Raw genomic sequence first — 24,805 nt, forward strand, 5'->3', positions numbered from 1 at the left:
TATACACAACACTGGTGTGATGCAATCCAACTATGCACTATAGGACAACTTCCGTGTTACAGGTACCAACACTGTTATTATTTTCTTTCAGATTGTGTCCAGGTACCTTAACCTGCACTTCTTTGTGGGTAAGGGACAGAATCCCTGATACTGCTACGTCTGTTCTGGGCCCTTCCTTCATGAGTTATAGTGGTGTGCCATTAAAAGATGATTGACCTAGATGTTAACCCCTTCCCAGCCAGTGTCATAAGTACAGGGACAGTGTAAAATATGAGCACTGATCACTGTATTAGTGTCACTGGTGATGTTAGTGGCAGTTAGTCAGTTCCTCCCCAGCGCCAGTTAGTGTAAAATTTCCCGCACTATGACAATCCCATTACAAGTCTATGATCACCACCATTACTAGTGATCAAATACCACCTGTCATGATCACTTAGTGCCCCTGTTCCTCATTCCAGCACCCGGGTGTTGGCTGTTGCTTTTCCTCCCTGTCTGTGTTCACCTGTTGACTGATTGATCTGGTCAGTGACCTGATATAAGCAAACTGAACACTCTATCCCTTGCTTGTGATAGAGACAGAGATCTGCACTACTTTGCTGTTAGATTTCCCTGTGTATGACCCGGATCGGATATCGGACCACCCCAGAACTCTGCCTGAATTATTACCTGGACCGTCTTAGAGCCACGCTATCTGTTAAACTGCAAGTACCTGTTTGCTTTGTTCAGTTCGCATCTGCCCTGGCATGGTGGCAAGACTCTATAGCATTGTGTATAAGTCCTGGGGGCAACCAAGTACCTGTAGGCCTGCTTGCCTTAAGGGAAAGGGGGCTGCTATAGGTGAAGTGAACAGTAGCCAGCTATAGTGTCTGACCACCTGCGTTGGGGTAGACATGACATTCATGACACCACCAAAAGAAAGCTTGATTTATGTGAAAAAATATATAAATTCTGCTTGGGTACAGTGTTGCATGACTGCATAATCGCCAGTTAGGTTAGCCATACATGGTTCGAATCTTGGCCAATATAGCAGGAACCGCCCGAGATTTGAATTGTTAATGGGAAGGCTGATTGTACCAAGTTGATCGATTGATCAACTTGGGTACAACCAGCCTGCCGGATTCTCTTGCAAATATCACTAACGGCTGCTATAGTCGCTAGCAATAATTACTTTCTTCTCCCATCATCACCCCTCCACCCCTGCCGGAAGAAGACAATTGGTGATAAGCACTGCCTGTGTTGATGGGGAATCATGTGAATTTCTTTCCTCCAACCCGTGGTTGCAGGAAATACATTTTCTCTGCATATAGCCAGTCTTAAAGTAGCACAGTGTCAAATAGCAAAACATTTCCTGGTCATGAAGGGGGTAAAATCTTCCGGAGCTCCAGTGGATATGGTGTAGCGTGAGGAAGTATGAACCACTCTCTGGTCTTTACTACTATCTTGGGTTCCGCTAAAGAGGTTTACTGTCACTTCCTATCTTGCTGACAACATCTTACCAGACAGGAAGTGAGGGAACCTTTTCGAAGTAAAGTAGGGATAAGATTGAACCCTTATTAGACATTTTTTCTGTGTCCTTGTTGCAGCTTCTACTTCACTTCCAATTTGGTGGAACCCAGTGGCGGCTGGTGTTTAGAATTTTTGGGGTGGCACAAACAAACGAAAAAAAAAAACAATTGCAGCCTCACTGTGCCCATTAAACGCAGATACTGTGCCCCGTCAAACGCAGCCACTCTGCCCATCAAACACAGCCACTGTGCCCATCAAAGGCAGCCACTGTGCCCATCAATTGTCGCCACTGTGCCCTGTCAAATGCTGCCAGATTGACCCCCCGCCCGGCACTTACCTTTCTGGGGTCAGCCATCCTCCTTCCACGGTCCCTCGATGTCTTCTCCCGCCCTCAATGATGCTTCAGCCAATCAGGTTACCGGTAACCAGAACCGGTGAACCTGATTGGCTGAGACGCCTGTCATTGTTAGCCAGGGAACTCACCCCCCGTGCGTCCCTTGGTTAACTATTTGGAAGCCGCTGGCTCTGATGGGCACTTTCAAAGCCAACCAGCTGCCGTTTTTCAGATGGCCTGCGTTTACCAGGGGGCTGGCCATCTGAATAGTGGGCGGCAGCAACAATACATGGATTCATGCAATGCATGTATCTATGTATTGTTGATCAGTGGCGGTGCAGGAGAGAGAGGGGGCGGCGCTCCTGTGCCCTCTATGGACGCACTGCCACTGGTGGAACCATTGACAGCAAGACAGGACTTGAAAGGAAATCTCCGGAGCTTTGGATAGTAGTGAAAAGCAGTCAGGGGTTCTAATCTTTCTACGCTCTATTCAAAACTTGAATAAAAGTTTTTGACTTGACATACAAAAGTGTTTTCTCTCAGTTCAACTACGAGCAGACAGTTAAGAACACAAAGTAATCTGTACATCTCTGAGACATTATCTGTAGGGTCCATCTTGTCCACTTTCATGACAGTTCACACCCATCAACGGCAAAAAAGCTTTAGCTTCAGTCATCCTTCATATCAGTGCTTAGCCGGGACTGGAGATGGAAGTCCATTCGCTGTCGCCTCTCGTCCTTCTACATGCGGTCATCCTGTGCCACACATTGAACAGAGACAATCAGACAGATGGTGAGTACCCAGAGCACTCATGGGACCAATCCTGGGCATGTGAATGGGGTGGGAAGGAGATAAAAGGTAACAGATCAACTCTCCCTCTAGGTGGTGTCTGGATGGTGGAGTTTCAAAAGTGTAATATCAGGGTTATAATACGATTATGTGTTTTTTTTTTCTCAGCAACTGAATGAAGTGTCACTTGTAGGCTAAATACTTTCGAGAATTCTGACATCTAAGCTGGACATATTTATTCTACAATGGAGTGATGTCCAACTTCTGGAATCCTTCTGAACTTGACATTCATTTTCCTAATGCTAATTAGATCAGTAGAATAGTGTAGCAGTTACTTTTTATATGTGTAGATTCACAAACTGCTTTGCAGAAATGTAATATCTCAGCTGGACACAAGGGCCCGGATTCACAGTCAGCGGCGCACATTTATGCCGCCGTAGCGTATCTCCTGTACGCACTTCCTCCCAAAACTGCGCTGGGTTTCCAAGGCGTAAGTCGGCGTAAGTGGAAGTGGGCGTGAGCCATGCTAATGAGGCGTGACCCCATGCAAATGATAGGCAGAGTGCCAGATAGATACGTATCACCAACTGCGAATGCGCCATCCCGTGGACGCATCCCAGTGCGCATGCTCACAAATACGTTGGAACAACTGCCTAAGATAAGCCGGATCACTGCCTACGGCGTGAACGTACCCTACGCCTAGTCATATTCACGTCCAACGTAAAATACGTTGGCTTGTGTTCCCTGGTGCAGACCTTTGCATGTCTGCTGCTGAGTTACACCTCCTTTATGGGGCTTAACTTTACGCCGGACGTACGACTTACGCGCACATCGCGTAGCCTGCGTCGGGCGCAAGTACGATTGTAAATCGCCTTATCTTCCTCATTTGCATAATTGAATAGAAAATCAATGGGAGCGCCACATGCGTCCAGCGTAAATATGCGCCCACTTTTTGCCGGCGTAGGCAAGTTACGTCGCTGGGATGAAGCCTGTTTTTAGGCATATCTTAGTTTGTGGCGCATATTTGCACTTGCGCAGCGTATCTCGAGATACGTCGGCGCAAGTGCTTTGTGAATCTGGGCCTTAAAGTATAACTAAAGGCAAAACTTTTTTGGGATAAAGTTGACATGGTTTCAATCACCTGTCAGTTTTTATTGCTGTCTCTATCCCCGTTTCACCCTCTCTATTTGTCCTGTTTACCATTATCATTGAAAGTGAAAGTAAAAGAAATACCCAAATTTTGGGTTGTCCCCAGAAAATTAATAGAAAGGGAAATCTTCCAATGGGGAACATTAGTTCTGGCGACCTTAGGGGCTCCAAGGAATTCCACTAAGTTACAGGGATTTGCTCTCACATCTTGTTTTGGCTATGGGACAGGAAGTGAGGAGAAATCTCCGCATTGGGACAAAGAGGGCAAAAATAAACCCAACGGTTTTAATCTAGAACCACAGTAATAAAACAACTTTGTGAAAATGAATCAATTAATAATTTGCTACAAAAATAAACATAAATGTTCATCTACAAATAAATTACTTATCCAAAATGTCATATAGCTATCAACCTTAATCAACCTTAATCTCATAATATTAAATAAATAAAATACCAACATTCATCAATAAGGTGATAATTAATTAATCAGTTCTCTTCATAACAATACAAGGAAAACTCTAAATAGGGTAAAACCACCCCTGATGACAACATTATGTCGAAACACGTAGGTTGTAGCTAAGCTTGAGATGATCAAATACCACCAAAAGAGAGCTCTATTCGTGGAAAAAAAATGTGTTTGGGTACATTGTCGCACGATCGTCAGTTAAAGCGACGCAGTGCCGTATCGCAAAAAATGGCCTGGTCATTGAGCAGCCAAATCTTCCGGAGCTGAAGTGGTTAAAGCGGTAATAAACTGCATTTTTTTCAAACCCTGTAAGACAATTGCACAATGTGCTAAAATACATCACATACTAGCACATCATAAAATACTTACCGTAGAGCGAAGCCTTCTAGCGGGGCACGGTCACCGCTGAAGGCTCTTCCATCTTCACCCAGGCTTTCAAGTCCACGTCCTCTGGCCATCTGATTGCCCGTGCTGCGATGATGTCGCTCCCACGCATGCACATGAGAGTCACAGACTGCGGGGATGCCAGGTCCCCCGTGGCAAAGCACTGACAAAGCACCGTGACTCCAGGCTGATGAAGAAAGGGCCTCACCCCCACAACCCTGGACCTTATTGGAATAATGAAAATTTCTTTAAATATAGTGCCTGGGGTGGGCCCCTTAGTCTGTCTGTAAAGTGTCGCATCTGTACAATGTATAGAACCTGCTGCAGCCAAACTGACACTTATAAAGAAAAATAATTTAATTGCTGACAATACCATTTCCAGCAATACATAAATGGTAAAAAAAACAATGTGGGTTCAATGGGGTCTAATGTGTATATTTTTGTTTATAGCGCAAAAAATAAAAACCGCAGATGTGATCAAATATCACCAAAATAAAGCTCTATTTGTGGGGAAAAAAGGACGCCAATTTTGTTTGGGAGCCACGTCGCACGACCGCGCAATTGTCAGTTAAAGCAACGCAGTGCCGAATTGTAAAAACCCCTTGGGTCATTTAGCAGCATATTGGTCCGGTCCTTAAGTGGTTAATTATTATTTTGCTGCTGATTTTTTTATTTTTTTAACTATTAATAAATAAAACTTTTTTGTTAGCTTTGTTTTGTTTATATTTTTACACCTTTTAACATATATTTACACGTTTCACATTGAAAAATGCACAAAAATAAAAAAATAAATAAATCTACCATTGATGGGGCAGCGATAATTGGTATTGTAGGGTACTTAAAAAAAAAAGTATGAGTACTCGTTGTAAAAAAAGGTATTGGTGCATCCCTATCCATAAACATTATTACTGGCAACATTTCATAAGACTGGAACAGAACCCACATATCACTGGTTTTGGCATAATTTGTGTTTAACCCCTTCCTTGCTAAAAGGCATGTGACCTAAAAAAAAAAAAAAAAACGCCAAGATTGGTGAATGTCATCTCATGTCTAAAATATATATATATTTTTTTAATGATTTTAACAAATCTGTAAATTAAAATTCAATTATAATTAAATATGTCAATTAAATTATATTTTTTGGCAGGTTATCCAACATCCGACTTCAACACAAATATTACCGCCGAATGGACACCAGATTTATACGGTAAGGAGCTTATTACCAATTTCTTTAGTATCTGATAATGCTCACCAGTCAATGCAAATGGATTCCTCAGTTCTAATAAATGTTAGGAACATACTTCGGTACAGTATCTCACAAAAGTAAGTACACCCCCCTCACATTTTTGTAAATATTTTCTTCTATCTTTTCATGTGACAACACTGAAGAAATTACACTTTGTAACTACAATGTCAAGTAGTGAGTGTACGGCCCCGTACTCACGACCAAACATGTCTGCTGAAACTGGTCCGCAGACCAGTTTCAGCAGACATGTTTGGCCGTGTGTTGGCCCGAGCGGACCATTTTGGGACGGATCGGACAGGTTTCCAGCGGACAACTGTTTCCCGGACTTGTTTTAAAACAGTCCGCTGGAAACCTGTCCGCCCGGACATGTACGGTCGTCTGTACAGACCTACCGTACATGTCCTGCCGCCCGCATCCCTCGCATGCGTCGAATGACTTCGACGCATGCGTGGAAGCATTTTTAAGGCGGCCCGCCCACGTCGCCGCGTCATTGTCGCGGCGACACCGCGTCATCGACGCGGCGACACCGCGGACACGCCCCGCGTAATGTTTACGCGCGGGCTTCTGTTCGATGGTGTGTATAGCCATCGAACAGAAGTCCCCGGGCAGTCCCCGGCCAGACATGTCCGATGGAAACGGTCTGCAGACCGTTTTCATCGGACATGTCCTGCCGTGAGTACAAGGCCTATCGCTTGTATAACCAACGCTGTATCCTGGCCTAGACCAACAAGGCCCGGGCCTAGGGCAGCACTTTGCAGGGGGGCAGCACAGAAAGTGTCCCCGCTGGCTTGTGCTACACTGGCCCAGATTCAAGTAGATTTGCGCTTTATTTGCGGGGGAGCAGGGCAACGATTTTGCCTTGCGCCCCCCGCAAATAATTTGCGCTACCCTCGATTCACGGAGCAGTAGCTCCGTGAATTGCGAGGGCGCGCCGGCAAATTTGCCCGGCGTAAGCGCGCGCAAGTTAAATGATCCCGCCGCAAGAATGCAGCTCCGTGAATTGCGAGGGCGCTCTGGCAAATTTGCCCGGCGTAAGCGCGCGCAAGTTAAATGAGCCCACGCAAGAATGCAGCCTAAAATCTGCGAGGCATAAGAGCCTTATGCCGCACAGATTTTAGGCTGCAGTTGGTGTAACGAGGTTCCTGAATCAGGAGCACTCGTTACACCGGAGCAAGTAAGCAATTGCGCCGTGTAACCTATGGTTACACGGGCGCAATTGCTTCTTGAATCTGGGCCACTGTTGGTGTAACACAAGCTGTTCCTAATTTTGACTGTCCTATCATCCTGGACCACAAACCTTCCTCACTGTGCTATATGTTTTCTGCTGTACCATTGGCATGGTTATATCTTCTTAGTCCTCTCCATAAAATTATCAGAAATTTGTGCTTGAAGTAGAACTATAGGCAACACTTTTTTTTTCCCATTTTGGATGAAGTAAGGGAGGGTTATAGCCCCTGTCAATTTTTTTTTTTTACCATCCCTGTCCCATTGCAGAGATTTCCCTTCACTCTCTGCCCCATAGCTAAACAGGAAGAGATAGGAAATCTATGCAAATTAAGGGAACCCATTCCCCCCACCCAGGCATTGAGAACTAGTGTCCCCACTCGAAAATGTCAGGGTGGGTCTAAGGCCCCATACACACGATAAAATTTATCCGCGAATGCGGTCCAGCGTTTCCGTGGATAAATCCTCTTGTGTATTTCGGCGGATTTTCATGCGATGGTGTGTACAAATCCGCGCCGAAATCCTCTTGCGATGACGTGTCGCGCCGTCGCCGCGATTATGACGCGGCGACGTGCGCGACGCTGTCATATAAGGAATTCCACGCATGCGTCAAATCATTACGACGCATGCGGGGGATCCCTTCGGACGGATGGATCCGGTGAGTCTGTACAGACCAGCGGATCCAACCGTTGGGATGGACTCCAGCAGATGGATATGTTGTGCATGTCAGCAAATATTCGATCTGCTGGAATCCATCCCAGGGGAGATATATCCGCGGAAAAAGATCCGCTGGCGTGTACACACCATAGGATCTATCCGCTGAAACCCATTTGCTGGGATTTATCTGCGGATGGATTCTATGGTGTGTACGGCGGGGCCTTAAACAGAAAGGGGTGTGGCCTTGACAGGAAGGGGGTGGGTCATATTTAAATTAAGGGGTGCACAAGTTTAGTCAGGCCTAGGGCAGCACAAAACCTAAATACACCACTGTGTATAACAGTGTAAATTTGCTGTCCCCTCAACAAAAACTCAACACACAGCCATTAATGTCTAAACCGCTGGCAACAAAAGTGAGTACACCCCTAAGTGAAAATGTCCAAATTGGGCCCAATTAGCCATTTTACCTCCCCCGGTGTCATGTGACTCGTTGGTTAAAATTTCATGAAATTTGGACTGAAATTCGAATAAAATTTTACATCAAACTCCAGTCAAATACTAACTGTACACATAATTGCTGAAATCAAAGGCTGTGTGTGTTGTTATAGTACCATTTCGAAATAATGCTTTTTTTTGTGTTAAGCCAAAAGGTGATTTCAAAAGTCATTGTAATCATTTGATCAAGATTTTTCTTTTGTTTGTTTACTTTCGAATCGAAAATAAAAAAAAATTAACGTTTTCTATTTTGACAGGTGCAACATTTCGTCCTTTGTTCCCACCCGCTACCCACCTCCCAGTATCACCCCTTTTAAAGAAAACAGTATCAAGTATTATTTTGTGGTGCTAAGTAATTTGTTATTGATAATAGGAATTTAAATGGGTTGTAAAGTCAGAAGGTTTTTTTATCCTAATGCATTTTATGCATTAAGATAAAAAGCCTTCTGTGTGCAGCAGCCCCCCTAATACTTACCTTAGGTTCCTGTCCAGCGTTGTCTACCAGTATCTCAACAGTACAAAATTATTTCTCCTGATTGGCTGAGACACAGCAGAAGCGCCATTGGCTTCTGCTGCTGTTACAGTCAGCTAGCCAATCAGGGGAATTGGGGTGAGGAGGGGCGGGGCCCGGGTCAAGGCTCCGTGTCTGAATGGACACAAGGAGCTGTGACTCGGCTCGGGGGGGCCCCCCTAGCAGGCTGCCTGCTGTGGGGGCACTTAACAGAAGGGAAGGGCCAGGAGCAGGGCTGCCATCAGGGGGTTACAGGCATTACACTTATAAGGGGCCCGATGGTCCCCAGGGGCCTGGCTGGCAGCCATCCCATTTTTTATTTTCTTTGCATTACCCCTTACAGGCCCGGCTGCCCCCCCCCCTCCCATTTTATTTTTTTTATTTAAAAAAAAAATTTGCATTACACCTGTAAGGGGCCCCTTACAGGCCTGGCCGGTCGTTTTTTTTTGTTTTTTTTTGCATTACATCTGTAAGGGGCCCGCTTAGGAGAGAAGATATTACACTTGTTTTTTGTCAGCCCCCCCCCCCCCCGGTTCTCTGCTCCAGGGGGGCCCTGCCTAAAGCTGTGCAAGGGGCCCCAACATTTGTTATGGCTGCCCTGGCCAGAAGCACCAAAGAGGGACCAGAGAAGAGGAGGATCAGGGCTTCTCTGTGGAAATCCACTGCAGCAGAGCAGGTAAGTATAACACGTTTATTATTTTTATAGAAAAAAACAAGGCTTTGCAATCACTTTAAGTAAAATATATCCCCTGGAACCAGCAACCAAGCCCCCCCCCAAAGCAGCAATATACCCCACCCACAACAACAGATCATCCAAGCAATAATAGACCCCCTGCAACAAAATACCCCCTACCAACAACAGATCCACCCAATGAACAATAAACACCTACCAGCCAGCATTGGCTGCTGGGAGACCTGTTGTTGTCCAACCCCTACCAGCCAGCAAACATTAGTTCTCTCAGCAGCCAGCAACAATAGACCCCTCCCTCAACAGTACATCCCCCCTAGCAACAATTGACCCCCCAACAACATAAGACAACCCCAGCAACAATAGACTCATCCTTCAACAATAGATTATACCCCTTGCCCGCCCCCCAGAAAGAATAGATTCCCCAGCAGAGAGCATCAATGGACCCTCCAGCATACCGCAGCACCCCATTACTACATTGAGTGCCGAAGGTGCCAGAATTGTGTCCCCCCCTGTGTTTCTGCTGAAAAAAAAGCCCTGTATATACGTGATTCTGCACAGCTGGCCCACACTGTCGCAATATATTGTGACAGGAAGTCAGGTAAATCTGGGGGTGTTGTCACAGACGGGAGATACATTTCTGCCTTGTTTAGAAAATTCACCAATTACTATCAGGGGTCAGCTGCAGAAGTAGCCAAAAAGGATTAAGGACGTTGGATAGCTTCAGCTGTTCAGAATGAGGAAATTAAGGCCTCTATAAGTTGTCCAGAGGATTACTAATCAATGCTGCATCCTGAGGCTTGTTGAGTTAAGGAGAGCAGTGAGCTGAGGAAGACTTCTGAAGGTGAAGTGGTAGTTAATATCTTTGCTGTGTGATAAGAAAATCAAAAAGACTATTGTTTTCTGATGGAAGACCAGCAGTGTCTGCCCAGCAGTAGGCTGTGCCAGACTCCATAGGTAGGTTCCTGTGTTGTGCAGGTAGACGGCCTAAGTGGCCAGGGTTTATTTGTTAGATATAATCTTGTATTAGTACAGGCAGTCTGTTTCAATGAATGCTGCGACGGAAGCAGGAACTCTTTTGTTACTTATGAGGCATAGATAAAACATGAACTCACAAACGTAACACTGCCATCTAGTGATCATACAATGTAGTAGGCACACAGCAATGACATATAGTGGTTGTTGCTCATTAAATACAAACCTTGTATGCTAACACCCCCACTCAACAACTACTATCTATGTCAATCCCATTTCTGATCTAAGATCAACAAATCTGTTTCTAGCTAGTGGCTTTGTCAAAGCATCAGCAATCATGTTTTCCGACTCACAATACACAAGTTCAATCACTTTCTGATCAACTAAGTCATGAATGTAATGATGTCTGACATCGATGTGCTTGGTTCTTCCATTAATCTTTTCACTTGTTGCAAGCTTAATGCAACCCTGATTGTCCTCAAATAAGACGGTAGGTTCTGATGTTGCTTCTCCAAGATCCTTGAGTAATTGCTGTAACCACACAACTTCTTGACTTGCATAAGCTGCAGATATGTATTCGGCTTCTGTAGAGGACAATGCCACTGACATCTGTTTCTTGCTGGACCATGATATAGGACTGTCTCCCAATTTTAATAAGTAACCACTTGTGGATTTGCGTGTGCTGTGATCACCTGCCCAATCGGAGTCCACATATCCCACGAGGTTTAAATCACCACTTGCTGACAGTTTCAAATTTAAGTCTTTTGTCTGTTTCAGATATCTCATAACTCTTTTGATCGCATTCCAGTCTCTTTGACGTGGTTTATCAACTCGCCTGCAAAGAAGAGACATGCTGGCTGCAATGTCTGGACGTGTAGTGGTTGCAATGTAGAGAAGTGCCCCCACTGCTTGTCTGTATTGTTCATTGGATGTGAGAAGATCATCTTCTCCTTCTAACTTTGGATAGGCTGTATCCATAGGTGTGCTTGCTCCTTTCGCCTCTGTCATGTTGAATTGCTGAAGAATAGATTCAATTTTTGCACTCTGATTCAACAGGAAACTTCCATGTTTCTCACGCTGGATGTCAATTCCAAGATAATATGTCACTTCACCTAGGTCTTTAGTTTCAAAGTGCTCGTTGAGTACTCCTGTTAACTTTGCAATTTCATTGTTGTTTTTGTGAGCAATGATCAGGTCATCTACATAAATTAGCAGATACATCCACTCAGTGTCTACTTGTTTAGCATATAGGCACGGATCAGCTTTGCTTCTTGTAAATCCTTCATTTAGTAGAACTTGATTAATCTTCAGGTTCCATGCTCGAGCTGATTGTTTAACGCCATAAAGAGATTTATTCAACTTGCAGACAAGATGCTCTTGTCCCTTTTTCAAATATCCTTCTGGCTGTGACATGTAAATTTCTTCTTCAATATCACCATTAAGAAAAGCTGTCTTAATATCGTGATGTTTCACAATCATTGTACGCATGGCAGCCACTGTCATTAGTGTTCTGAAAGTACTTTGTTTAGCAACTGGAGCAAAAGTAGCATCATAGTCCTCACCGAACTTCTGTGAGTAACCTTTAGCAACCAGCCTTGCCTTGTACCGACAGACTTTCCCTTCAGAGTTACATTTGGTTTTAAAAACCCATTTACATCCTATGGCATGTTTACCTTGAGGTAGCTCTGAAAGTGTCCATGTCTGGAGATCTTCGAGTGATGTCATTTCTTCATTTGGCGGCTTTATTCCATACTTGTTTCTCATGCATTGGCAGTTTCTGCATCTCTTTCCATGAACCTGGTTCAGTTTGAACAGCTCTGCGAGCTATGTAAGATAAACGTTCAGCTGGAACACCTTTATTGATTCTGGTTGATTTTCTGACTGAAGGTATTTCTGGTTCAGGTTTTGATTCTTCTGCAGTAATTTCTATTTCTGTATCACTTTCCTTATTTTCTTGAGTGACTGATGTTGATTCTTTCTCAGTTTGAATAGTTTGTGTCTGTTGTTCAAACTTTGAGCACATAGAAGTTTCATCAATAATCACACTTCTGCTGACTGTTACCTTGTTCGTGTTTTGATGTAAAATCCTGTATCCTTTTTGAGATTCACTGTACCCCACAAGTACACCTTCTTTTGCACATGCATCCCATTTGTACGTTTTTCTTTTGGAATGTGTACATAAGCTTTACTTCCAAAAATTCTGATGTGTCTTAAATCGGGTTTCCTTTTGTTCCACAGTTCATATGGAGTTTTTGTTGTTGCTTTTCCCGGCAAGCGATTTTGAAGATAACATGCAGTTGTGATAACTTCTCCCCAGTATGTAGTTGGCATATCAGCATCAAATAGCATGCTCCTCCCACTTTCACACAGTGTGCGGTTCATTCTCTCTGCAACTCCATTTTGCTCCGGGTTATATGGAACTGTTGTCTGGAACATAATTCCATGCTTCCTGAGAATGGCTTGTGTTTTACCACTTGTATATTCTGAGCCATTATCTGTTCGTAGTACTCTGGGCATTCCGCCAAAAATATTATTTACTTGAGCGAAATACTCTTCTAATTTCTCTGGCACTTCATCCTTATTGTGAAGTAGAAATACTGTGGTATATCTGGAGTAATCATCAATGAAGGTCAGGAAGTACTTTTTCTTTCCTGGAGTCATAGTTTTCATTGGACCACAAAGATCTGAATGTATTAAGTCCAGAGGTTTTTGAGCTTTGCTGTTGGTCTGCTTGGGAAAAGGTGTCCTTGCCATTTTTCCTTTAATACAGCTGGTACAAATCATTATGTGATCACATGGATTAATCTTAATACCACTTGCTGGTTATTCTCAACTATTTTCTTTATTGTATCAGAATTTCTGTGCCCCAATCGTCTGTGCCAAGTGTGGATGCAGTTTGAATGTTTATCCTCTTTGGCTATTTTAACCATTTCACTGCAGTTCAGCTGATATAGTTCATCTATGATTTTAGCCTTTGCAAGCAAGCAATCCCCTTTTGTTATGATACAACTGTCACCCTGAAATGTGACTACATTGCCTTGGTTAGTGAGTTTCTTTACTGACAAAAGGTTGCTTTCAAGATCTGGCACATACAGAACATTCCTCATATGGATCTTTTTGGTGATATCTGGAGAGATAGGACAGTATAGAAAGCCATCTCCTATTCCCACTGATTTCATGAATTGTCCATTAGCTGTAGTTATCCCTTCTGTTTTGCTTTCATCAAGCTGAGCGAAGAAACTTCGGTCATTTGTCATGTGACTTGTAGCACCTGAGTCCACACACCATGCTTGCACAGAGGTGACACCATTTTTGGATCCGAATGCATACTCCTTTGTTTCTATGACATTCTTAGCTTGTTGCAATGCACTTTGTTTTTGCATTCTAGCTTTCCAGATTCTACAATCTGCTTTTAGGTGTCCTGGTTTCTTGCACACAAAGCATTCCCGCTTTTCTAGCTGCACGTTACTGTGTTTATTTTTGTATTTCGTCTTTAAAGCCGTCTCTGAACACACACTCACATTACTCATGCTTTCAGTTTTGCGCTTGTATTCCTCCACAAGCTTGCCTTTAACATATTCCAGTGTCAGATCATCATCTGGACGTGCATCTAGTGCTGTTACAAGTGTCTCATAACTTTCAGGAAGTCCACTTAATAATAGTGCTGCAACATGGAAATCTTTTATCTCTTCTCCAATCCCTCGCAGTCTCTCCACCGTCTCTAAGGTCTGTCTTATATAGTCCTGCATGTCCTGGTCTTTCTGTAGCTTAGTCTGATAGAGCTTTCTGATTAAATACAGTTTATTGCTGAGATTAACTCTTTCATGTGCTTTCTGTAACTCTTCCCACATGTCTTTTGCAGTCTGACAGTTACATATATGTATGATTTGATCATCATCTATGCACAGGGAGATTGTGCTCTGCGCCTTCTGATCTCTGTCTAACCACTCCTCTGTGGGCTGTGCAGGTCTTGGTTCATTTATACATTTCCACGTACCTTCTCTTATAAGCAGCATTTTCATCTGGAATTTCCAAGATTGGTAGTTCTGATTCGTCAGATTTGCAATGGAGAACTTTGCTGAGGGGATGGCAGCAGCCATTTCTGCTGTTTGTCTTTCTGTTGCTGTCTCCTGCACTCAATTGCTCTAGCTCACTGTATCTGGCTATATCCAGATCAGTCCCCTGATGAAGTCACGAGGTGCGTGACGTAACGCCGTAGGGAGTCAGACCAATACTAACATACCCGCACAAGCCGGAGGCCACCAGACGTCAGGCGGTACCTAGAACGCCGCGTCCCCGGGATTTTTAAAAACTTTGTCATCTGCATGTGCCCATCCCTGCAAAATGTACTTGCATATTTAACTTTTACCATAATAAACCGGATCGAGTCCAAATCTACTGCACTATTGGAGGCACTTTTTTCTTTTCTCCCTCATCTCACTGCTCACTCCGGACCACGGAGCTTGGAGAGACCCATCAGCTGGAGCAGGAGGAGTCATCCACACTTGAAGGAGCAGGACCATCACGCCGTGGAGTTCACACTATATACTTACATATAGTACCCTGCAGCTTGGAGAGACCCATCAGCTGGAGCAGGAGGAGTCATCCATACTCGGAGGAGCAGGACCATCACGTCGTGGAGTCCATACTATATGCTCATATATAGTACCCTGCAGGTAAGGGAACTACATTACCTATGAGGATATATACTTACCACTTGAGGGAGGAGAGCAGAGATTCAGAAATTGATTTCATCTGATCCATCCTATATAGACTGTCGATCATACTCTGATCTCATTATCATCCATTCATTTTTTCTTGTATATTTAATTTTCATTTTTTTGAACCACTAATTGCACCAATCGTTGTTTGCATTTAATATTGAAGGACATCTCATTGCACTATTTGCACCTTCTCAGGTTCACATCATTTGTGATTATTTTGAAAATATTTTATTGGTTACTTATCACATTTAACCTCTTATTGTGTTTGTGCACTCATCACTGGTATTACCCTCCACGGTGAATTAGATCACGTATTTGAAGCGCTTATCATTTATTTATTTATCTATTCTTATTTTGTGTTATGTGAACACTCCTAGATACAGCGGCCTCAGATTTATTTTACACATCTTATCATCACCACTATATTATCACATTCGTTTACTCACAGTAGCGCACTGAATTTCTCACTATATATCCAGGGGTAATTTGTATTATATCCTGGGCTTCTGTAACATGTCCTGGGCCCATAACCTGTTAGATATAATCTTTTATTAGTACAGGCAGACAGTCTGTTTCAATGAATGCTGCGACGGAAGCAGGAACTCTTTTATTACTTATGAGGCATAGACAAAACATGAACTCACAAACGTAACACTGCCATCTAGTGATCATACAATGTAGTAGGCACACAGCAATGACATATAGTGGTTGTTGCTCATTAAATACAAACCTTGTATGCTAACATTATTTTATGTTTTATTTTGTTTATGCTGTTTTGATGCTTGCACTTGTTTCCAGCAATATGAAAGAATAAACCATAACCCTTGTTTTTCAACCACCCACGGCTGCCTGTATAATTCAGTGTGTAGTGAACCCACTCAGGAGGTCACACACCCCGCTACCGAGCTAACCCATTACAATATGTACTGTGCATGGTCAGCAAGCAGTTAATCAATATGTAGCGCTATATTTATTAAATTTTTAATTTCTGTGAATCTTTTTTATTTTTCAGACACACTTTACCCATATTATGGAACAAATTCAGAAAGCATTTTATCCATCGTAAATTGGAGGAACACTAAGTTTATCCCATCCATCTATACTGTTGTGTTCCTCGTGGGACTTCCTCTCAATATCATGGCGATCGTCATATTCCTGGTGAAGATGAAGGTCAGGAAGCCGGCAGTGGTCTACATGCTCAACCTCGCCACTGCAGATGTCCTCTTTGTTAGCATCCTGCCATTTCTCATCATTTACCGATTTTCTGGAAATAACTGGCTGATCGGAGAAGGAATGTGCCGCTTCGTCATGGCAGCATTTTACTGTAACATGTACTGCTCCATCCTGTTCATGACCAGTATCAGCGTTGACCGGTTCATAGCGGTAACCTACGCGGTTAGGTCCCTGTCCTGGCGCACAGTAAACCGAGCCTGGTTGGTCTGTGGTGTCATCTGGGCAATCTCATTGGCCAGCACTGTGCCTCTACTTCTAGGAGAACAAACTATATTTATTTATGAGCTAAATATCACAACTTGTTACGACGTGCAGTATAGTGACGATTTACGAGGGTTCTACTTTTACTATTTTACCACTCTTTTATCTTTGTTATTTTTCTTACCCTTAACCATTACAACATTCTGTTACATCAGAACCATCCACAGCCTTGGTACAATAAAGATGAATAATATGCGCAGGAGATTACGAGCCATCTACTTGACCGTAATTGTCCTTTCTGTGTTTATCCTTTGTTTTGGCCCCACCAACGTCCTCCATTTCTCTTATTATCTTCAGATGTATTATTATGATGATGACTCCCTGTATGAGGCCTACACCCTTTCTTCCACTATCTGCAGCATCAGCTGTTGTCTGGATCCTCTTATCTATTATCTGGCTTCCTCCGAGTGTCAAAGATACGTCTACAGCTTTCTGGGTTGGAAGAAAGATTCGCGTCCACCAAGAAGACAACGCTTAGCCCTAACAGACAATGAGGAAAACACGGAGGTGACCTTTCGGGAAGAGACTTGCTGAAACTCCCAAGCAAAAGTGATGGGCTGTAGGCCACAATGATCCAATCCAATTTTAACTGGATACAAATCACACAGAGATCAATTTTGATTGGTTGCTTTAGGTTATTGTACTTTGTGTTTTGCTTTTTGTCCTATGCAGTGAACTTTTGCAAAGCCTTTAAAAAATTATATGAACTGTGACGAGATCCTTCCTCGCCCAGGTCCTGCTCTCCCGACACTCCTCTGCTACCAGTGAGTCAGCTTGCAGATTGCAGCGTCTGATGGTCCAGTCATCCAAGGTTCCGGGATCCGAATTACAGCTATGTGCCATTCAGACCCATTAAGAACAAACACCAGGCAGGCTGTATGTAAGTTCAAGCAGGACTCTTTTTTTCAATTACACAGCACACTTTTATACAGAATTTGGAACATCCCACTCCCAACAACCGCTTTCCTATTGGTCAATTGTAAAGTATATGCAGTCTTCACTCAGGTCCCCCTTGACCATGCAAATGAGGACTTGAAATTGTCAACAGGGATTGGTCCAATAGCTTGGATAGAAAGACTTGTGTATTGAGACAGAAGCCCCAGGGGGTAATCAATGTACACAATAACCCGGTTCTAGCTAGACGGACTGACTCCGACACCCGCTCTTAACCTGCAGAACACAATAAAAGGTATTTCGCAAGCTGGTTCCACTTAGCATTTCAAAAGCCTTGCATTGAATGTCCCTCTCCTGTGTAACAGATGTCAAGTAGAAACACTTTAATATCTCAAGGTCCATGACATTACTTCCCCTGGGAAACAGTCCAACAGCCGCAGTGGGACCCAAACGGGTCAACTCGAGGATGTTGGAAAAATAGTCTTAAAGTTCCAGGACTGTCTGCTGGGATGACCCATCTGCCTTCCTGTTTTGAGGTCCTGGCCCATAATCGGACGGCAAGAGGCTCACATTCAGTCCTCTCCAAAAGCCCCTGTCCCCGCTAGGTCTGTCACACATCACCCCCTTTGGCAGGAGACTAACACTGGGAGAGACCCCAATTCCGGTACCCACCCAGTACCCCAGATAACTTGTCCCAAACAGAGCATTACTCACCCAGCCAATCTCTGCCTCTCTCAGAGAACACGCCTGCCGCTGGGGAGAGGCCTGGACTGGCCCTTCTCCCTGGAGTCCTTTCAGCCGCTGGAGAGAAGACAGGGTGGCTGGGCTCAGTTCATCATGCCGTTGGGAATCTGGGCCAACTGGCCACCATTCCTGGGGTATACCAGTGGAGACTGCAGTCCCATCCACTGATGCTAGGTAAAAATCCCCCGGTGCTTGCAAAGCAAAGCCGACATCCTCCTGTCTCAGTGCCGCACCATGTTCTGGGGTTGTGTCCGTGGAGATCGCAGTCCCATCCACTACCACAGGAACCCCCTCTCCTGTTAGTTGAGAGCAGAGGCCTGGGGCACTCTGCTCTGTTGCCAGCTCTTCCGCTGGGTTGCTGTGAGTGGAGACCACAGTCCCATCCACCGATATCCGCTCAAGCTGTAGTGGGGTGCAGCCGCCAGTAGCATCCTGTCCTGCTGCCAGTGATTCAGCTGGGAGTACGAGCTTTACCACCTCAGCTTGTTGCTGGGGAGGGGGGCCAACCGCCCCGGCTCCCTGGAACTCCACAGTTGGTCCCAGTGCTGGGCAGAGATGGCTAGCATTCTGCCCTGTTGCCAGCACTTCTGCTGGGGGTGCATAATCCATAACATCCTCTGAACAGTCCATACACTCTGTAATCTGTGGCTGGGGAGTGATCGCCATCTTCTCACCCTGAGCCTCCGGAACTGCCACAGGGGTGGGGCAGAGGTCTTGATCCCTCTGTCCGGTGACCAGCGCTTCAGCTGGGGAAGTTCCTTGTAACTCCACAAATACTGTCCTTGGTGCTGGGCAGAGCACAGTGAAGTTTGGCCCTGATACCAGCTCTTCTGTTGGAGGCTCCCCAGGTTGTTCTTCCTCAGCAGAAAAGTCTATCAAATCCCCTGTCTCTACAACTGGTGTCTGGGGATAGAGGTTCACCATCTCCTGTCCATGGAACCCAGAAGATGCTATGGGTACTGAGCAGAGGTTAGCAGAGCTCGGCCCTGCGGTCAGCACTTCAGCTTTGGGAATGGCAAGCTCCCGATTTTCCACTGCTGATTCATCAGCCAGGATTTCATCACTGTCAGCTGATATTTCCTCATAGTCCCAGGTAAAGGGAACCTCACCCTGCTGCTGAGCGGAGTCTAGCAGCTGTTTGTAGGCGATTTCCAGTTCCCATTCCTGAGCGGCCAGGAATTCCAAATCTTCCTGTAACCAGTGCACTTCCGGAACATTCAGTCTTCGCTCTCTGTGCTCCATTATTTCCTCCCAACGCCACTCCCGATCGCTCCCAAAGTTGGGATCCCTGGACATCCTCCAATACAACAATCCCAGGCCATCATAGTCAAAGCCTTCCGTGGGGCTGTCATCCGCTGACCACGGGCACTCTTGGACTACATACCACCGGAGGGCTCTGTAGCTCTCGTCCAACCGCATCTCTTCCCGGATCAGCCTGCTTAACTCTGCTGTCCACTCCTGCTTTGGTTGTTCCCCCAATAACAGCATCCGTACTTCATACTGTGACCAGTACCTTACATGGATGGAGGGGAGAGCTTTTCCCTGGTGTCGCTGCTCGCGGGCTAGCGCTTCTTTCCAGAGTTCGCAGCGGATCGAATCAGACCATCCAAGCAGGACCTCCTCTGATACTGGTCCTCTGCGCTGTATCTGCTTCTCTCGCAACCTCCTTCTGAATTCCTCTTCCATGGTTACTGATATCTGTACCTCTCCTCTTCTTTCATTTGGTGCTGCTTCTTTAGGCGTTGTCACCGATCGCCGTATTTCTGCAATTCTCAGCTCCTGTTGCCGCTCTCGTTCTCTCTGTTGTCGCTCTCGTTCTCTCTCATCCTGCCGCTGGAGGTCTCTAATGGTATTCTGTATGGCGGTCTCTGATGGGTTCGCACCATATAATGCCAACCGCTGTTGAACTCGCTGCTGGAACAAGTCTTCAACTGACCGGGGTCCTGCATCACCATCCCTCTGATCCATCTCGGCTAGCGCAATGATCAGGGTGGCCTTGTTCTTCCCACCGGTCCCTCCACGGCTCTCAAGCAAGTATTTTAGCATGGTTCTCCTCCAGGCTGCATAGCTGGTCATTCATGGTGGTGGTTTGGAGTTGTCCCAGTAACTGGAGAGCAAATCCCACCGCTGCCAACCAATGTGACGAGATCCTTCCTCGCCCAGGTCCTGCTCTCCCGACACTCCTCTGCTACCAGTGAGTCAGCTTGCAGATTGCAGCGTCTGATGGTCCAGTCATCCAAGGTTCCGGGATCCGAATTACAGCTATGTGCCATTCAGACCCATTAAGAACAAACACCAGGCAGGCTGTATGTAAGTTCAAGCAGGACTCTTTTTTTCAATTACACAGCACACTTTTATACAGAATTTGGAACATCCCACTCCCAACAACCGCTTTCCTATTGGTCAATTGTAAAGTATATGCAGTCTTCACTCAGGTCCCCCTTGACCATGCAAATGAGGACTTGAAATTGTCAACAGGGATTGGTCCAATAGCTTGGATAGAAAGACTTGTGTATTGAGACAGAAGCCCCAGGGGGTAATCAATGTACACAATAACCCGGTTCTAGCTAGACGGACTGACTCCGACACCCGCTCTTAACCTGCAGAACACAATAAAAGGTATTTCGCAAGCTGGTTCCACTTAGCATTTCAAAAGCCTTGCATTGAATGTCCCTCTCCTGTGTAACAGATGTCAAGTAGAAACACTTTAATATCTCAAGGTCCATGACATGAACTATTTCAGTGCTTTGGAATTTATTGTTAACTAGTATATACAGGGTGGGCCATTTATATGGATACACCTTAATAAAATGGGAATTGGTTGGTGATATTAACTTCCTGTTTGTGGCACATTAGTATATGTGAGGGGGGAAACTTTTCAAGATGGGTGGTGACCATGGCGGCCATTTTGAAGTCAGCCATTTTGAATCCAACTTTTGTTTTTTCAATAGGAAGAGGGTCGTGTGACACACCAATCTTATTGGGAATTTCACAAGAAAAACAATGGTGTGCTTGGTTTTAACGTAACTTTATTCTTTCATGAGTTATTTACAAGTTTCTGACCACTTTTAAAATGTGTTCAATGTGCTCTCCAGTGACATGCGGCGAGTGCTACGCTGTGGGCTCTTGCTGAATGAAGCTAGGACAGCCACTGATGTTTCTTCATTAGTGACAGATTTCATGCGTCCACATTTTGGCAAATCCAACACTACATAGTTACATAGTTAGTCAGGTTGAAAAAAGACACAAGTCCATCCAGTTCAACCACAAAAAATAAAAATAAAAAATAAAAAACACAGTAAAATCCTATACAAAATGTTTGAGAGTAGATTTTCGCGCCAATAAAATATATGTGGAACATAAAAACTTATTAAATAAAATAAAAAAATATATATATATAAATATATATTAAAAAGCTGCTCCCCTAAAAATATATGAGGACAATCCCTCATTAAATTTAGTGAATGTGTGATAGGTAGGGGGCGCTAGTGACACAAAAAATTTCTTTAAAGTGGTAGCAATTACAAATATATGTGATAACAATTAAAATTAAACAACAACTAATTATTCAGAGCTAATTAGCAAAGACACAGTTAAATCAATAATTGAAAAAATAAGATTCACAAGGGAACCTCTAGTTGAAAAGAGATGTGCTCCCAACACCTTTAAACAAAAAATATTTCTTAAGTGATAATGATAATGTCCATATATATAGTGGTAGTGAGCCACTTAGATAACAATGGAGTGAATCTTGCAGTGGACCAGAAAAAAAACGTGCAATCCTCTCATATACTGCAGTGCTTAGAAATCCTTCCACCAATTCCGCAGAAACGACACCGAAAAGTGAATAAATATATGCGCTTACCACAGCGCTTTGACTCCTTTAACTAAAAAGAAAGTCAAACACGCTTGTGCAGTTCTGAATGTCTGCAAACATATAGTGCGTTCTCCAGTAGTTGACACAGACAAATCTTCTCCCAATATTCTCAGAAACGAAATGAAAAACAGAAAAACTCCATAGTGCAACCGGTTTTTAATATAAAATGATAAAACAAAACATGGGCCAAATGGCCACTTACATTAAAAGGTGCCCATCCCGGCACTGGGTCTGCGGGCCTTTAAATGGGGAGGTGAAACCTCAATTTGCATGCGGTGTGTGTCTCCTCTTGCCTCGCCAGCTCACAAGAGTCGGATGATGGGGGAAGATAAAAAACGTGACCAGGCTACGCCGCCGACGATCGTTTCGTATAAACGTCTTCAGGGGGGCGTGCCTGGTCACTGGGGTCACGTTTATTTATTTAGAAGCGAGCGGAAGTGCTCCGCTTGATTGACATGCTAACAGGCCCGCAGACCCAGTGCCGGGATGGGCACCTTTTAATGTAAGTGGCCATTTGGCCCATGTTTTGTTTTATCATTTTATATTAAAAACCGGTTGCACTATGGAGTTTTTCTGTTTTTCATTTCATTTCTGAGAATATTGGGAGAAGATTTGTCTGTGTCAACTACTGGAGAACGCACTATATGTTTGCAGACATTCAGAACTGCACAAGCGTGTTTGACTTTCTTTTTAGTTAAAGGAGTCAAAGCGCTGTGGTAAGCGCATATATTTATTCACTTTTGGGTGTCGTTTCTGCGGAATTGGTGGAAGGATTTCTAAGCACTGCAGTATATGAGAGGATTGCACGTTTTTTTTCTGGTCCACTGCAAGATTCACTCCATTGTTATCTAAGTGGCTCACTACCACTATATATATGGACATTATCATTATCACTTAAGAAATATTTTTTGTTTTAAGGTGTTGGGAGCACATCTCTTTTCAACTAGAGGTTCCCTTGTGAATCTTATTTTTTCAATTATTGATTTAACTGTGTCTTTGCTAATTAGCTCTGAATAATTAGTTGTTGTTTAATTTTAATTGTTATCACATATATTTGTAATTGCTACCACTTTAAAGAAATTTTTTGTGTCACTAGCGCCCCCTACCTATCACACATTCACTAAATTTAATGAGGGATTGTCCTCATATATTTTTAGGGGAGCAGCTTTTTAATATATATTTATATATATATATTTTTTTATTTTATTTAATAAGTTTTTATGTTCCACATATATTTTATTGGCGCGAAAATCTACTCTCAAACATTTTGTCTTAGTAATTGAGTCATATACTAATTTCTCTTTACTAAATCTATTTTCCACGCTGCCATGGACGTGTTCAATTTCATGCGAGATAGACACGTCAACCTTGAGGAGGTCTTCCAACAGGCCCCGAGTCCTAACATAGACTTAGAAATAGGCCTCAAGCAATTACAAAGTGATATGGAAAAGCAAATCAGATTATGGTGGGACATTGCGTCCTTCGAAATGTACATAGGGAAAAATCTCACACCCAGGAGACTCAGATGGGATGTCGGTCCCAATGATGGGATCGAGGATTTACAGCTGTTGGATGAATGGTTCCAGTTCTTTAACGCCTGTGAACAAAAGCTGATGCAGCTAATGGTGAAACGAAAGGCAAAAAATAAGTTATTAAATGCCAAAATCGCCGATCTTAAAGAAAGAATGGAACCATTCAAAGTCCATAGCGAGTACACAGAAAAAACCAAGCTCCTACAAGTGCACTTAAATAAATATGATGGTGAAATAAAAAATAAAAAACTCAAAAAATACCAAAGAGATATAAGGGATTATGAAGAAGACAAAGTATATAAATGGCAGGTTACACCAAATTTGGCAGAATCACCGGAATCATCTCCAGCCAAAGGACCAGGAACCATACCGCCACCCACAGTGCGGAAAAAGGTCCCTGCTAGATCTAATACTCCTAACAAGCCTATTAAATCTGCTGTTAGATCCCAGCCGAACCCCCCAAAAGCTTTGGCTCCCCCCTACTACCCCTATCCACAACCTTATCCGCAACCGTATTCTATGGATGCCTATCATAGATATCTTGCTCCTGATCCTCGACAGACAGATAATGGGTATTATGATCCAAATAGATATTCCTACCCTCCTAGACCACCCAGGGGTGGGTCTCGAGGAAATTTCAGAGGGAGACCAGCGCCCTATCAAAATCAATACCAGGGGGAATGGAGGGGATGGAAAGAGCCCTATCGCATCCCTCCCAAGTCTCCTCAATATCAAAAAGAAAAAGAGGTAGAAGAGGACGAGGCAGAACGAAAAAGAAAAAGAGTGGACTAAATGATGGTATCTTTAATCTAGCAGGGGTAGAATTTTCGGAACCTGAACTAGAAGTACTACAACAAGGACTTAAATTTGCACCTGAAAAAAACATCGATAAGTTTGAAATTTTTATCGATGTGGAAAAATACATTCGCAAATTAAACATAAAAAAATATTTTGCAGGGAAGAGTACTATGAATGAGGGAATTAAAGAGGACCCTGTCTATCAACATAGCGGACTCAAAAATAATTCCACGTTCAATCCTAAAAAAGGTATGAACCATCAGATTGAGGCCTTCAAAACTATGGTTCAAGAAGATGTACGAGAACTTAAAGTGTCCC

The 24,805-nt window shown here is 43.9% G+C and overlaps 1 protein-coding gene across 1 annotated transcript; it reads left to right on the forward strand.

Moving 5' to 3' along the window:
* The first annotated feature begins 5,778 nt into the window (after positions 1 to 5,778).
* LOC120921693 (proteinase-activated receptor 1-like) lies at positions 5,779 to 17,336 on the forward strand. The gene is made up of 2 exons (XM_040334232.1): positions 5,779 to 5,835; positions 16,161 to 17,336. The coding sequence occupies exon 2, from the start codon at positions 16,286 to 16,288 to the stop codon at positions 17,174 to 17,176; it is 891 nt and encodes a 296-aa protein (XP_040190166.1). The 5' UTR covers positions 5,779 to 5,835; positions 16,161 to 16,285; the 3' UTR covers positions 17,177 to 17,336.
* Positions 17,337 to 24,805: the final 7,469 nt, after the last annotated feature.

The sequence above is a fragment of the Rana temporaria genome (assembly GCF_905171775.1).
Source record: "Rana temporaria chromosome 3 unlocalized genomic scaffold, aRanTem1.1 chr3c, whole genome shotgun sequence".
Taxonomy (NCBI): Eukaryota; Metazoa; Chordata; class Amphibia; order Anura; family Ranidae; genus Rana; species Rana temporaria.

What these genes read in the sequence shown, in the direction of transcription:
- LOC120921693 (XM_040334232.1), top strand. Translation starts at nt 16,286, where the DNA reads ATGGCGATCGTCATATTCCTGGTGAAGATGAAGGTCAGGAAGCCGGCA.